The following is a 1,540-nucleotide window of genomic DNA, read 5'->3' as shown; positions in this document are numbered from 1 at the left end:
TGGGGAGGGAGGGTGAGGGGGGAGGTGGGTGAGTTGGAGGGGAGGGAGGTATGAGGGACGGTCAAGGCTGTTAGGCCTCAGGTCATTGCTACAGTGGTGTGTAGAGGGGGAGTGGAGGGGAGGGGGGAATGATAGGAGGAGGAGCGATAGAGAGGGGAGAGGGGAGGAGGGGAGGAGGTGATAGGGGAGAAGGTTTTGAGGCATCAGGTCATTGCTACAGTGGTGAGTGGAGGGGAGGGGGAGAGGAGGGGAATGGAGGGAGAGGAGGGGATGGGGGGAGAGGAGAGGAATTGTACATAAAACGTAAAACTCTTACTAAAAGTTAAACTGTAACCTAATTGTCCTGTAAAGCGACGTAAAACTCTGACTAACTCTAGACACGGGCTCGATCTCCAGGACCAGTACCGCCTCCTGTACAACTTGCTCAAGATGTACTACGACTCTCAGAACGTCTACTCCAACTTCGGACCCAGATCTTCCCCTGGGCCGAACCGCATTGTGCCCACACCCACACCCACACCCACACCCACACCCACTGCACCAGAAGAGGAGACAACTTACGCTAACCACGGCGCCACCCAGAGCGCCTCCGACCGGCCCAAAAACCTGCCTCAGTCCAGCCAAAAGTCCAAGAAGGAGGACACATACATCAACTTCACGCCGCAAAAGATCGACTTGCCGGACAGCTCAGCGGCCGACGGCGGACACGAGCCAGACTCTAATGTTTACAGCAATAGCAGCGCCATACAGAGGGGTGACAAATAAACAATAGCAGCGCCATAGAGAGGGGTGACAAATAAACAACAGCAGTGCCATAGAGAGGGCCGACAAATAAACAATAGCAGCGCCATAGAGAGGGGTGACAAATAAATAACAGCAGCGCCATAGAGAGGGGCGACAAATAAACAACAGCACTGCCATTGAGAGGGCCGACAAATAAACAATAGCAGCGCCATAGAGCAGGCAGACAAATATACAACAACAGCGTGGTCGAAGGCCGTGAATTGTTCACATTTATTGTTGTATTCTCTTTTACCGTGTACTTTTCAAGAGAGGAGAAATGGACACAGATTGTAACATGTAGCTTTATATATATGCATATAAATATACATATTATGTATATAACATATATAATAAATATATTGAAATGAAATAGTTAAAACGATAAAATAAATTGATATATTTATATGAAATAGTTGTAAAATGTAATGATAAGTAAATGGATCACACGTGCACATATATCTGTAGGAGAAGAAATCGTAAGAAACAATGGCTATGCAAACAAAGAGGTTATAGTTATATAAATAGTACTAGAGATGGTGGCAGTGACGTCAAAAGGAAATACGTAAGCGAACGGGGGCTGCGTGTGCCCACTCTGGGACGATTGGCGTTGAGGGCAAGAATATGGGCAGTCCAACTGGGGGAGAGTACTTTTTGGGACTAACGTCGTGGAAACGTCTTGGGAGGAAGTCTACACGCTTGCACGGAAATGTTAAAAATGCAAGAGCGGTGTGTGTTTGTATGTGTCTGTGTGTGTGTG

General features: G+C 47.8%; 1 protein-coding gene across 1 annotated transcript in view; it reads left to right on the top strand.

Annotated features, from left to right (window-relative positions):
• Nucleotides 1–1,165, top strand: part of LOC101859895 — a gene marked incomplete at its 5' end in the record, with an annotated part of 2,889 nt that extends 1,724 nt beyond the window's left edge. Inside the window, 2 exon segments of the mRNA XM_013089157.2 lie at nt 76–96; nt 397–1,165. Coding sequence (XP_012944611.1) covers nt 76–96; nt 397–765 — 390 coding nt within the window.
• Nucleotides 1,166–1,540: the final 375 nt, after the last annotated feature.

The sequence above is a fragment of the Aplysia californica genome, unplaced genomic scaffold, assembly GCF_000002075.1.
Source record: "Aplysia californica isolate F4 #8 unplaced genomic scaffold, AplCal3.0 scaffold00885, whole genome shotgun sequence".
In the NCBI taxonomy this organism is placed as follows: Eukaryota; Metazoa; Mollusca; class Gastropoda; order Aplysiida; family Aplysiidae; genus Aplysia; species Aplysia californica.
Note: the sequence above shows the minus strand (reverse complement) of the source record. Positions and strands in the feature narration are given on the sequence as shown.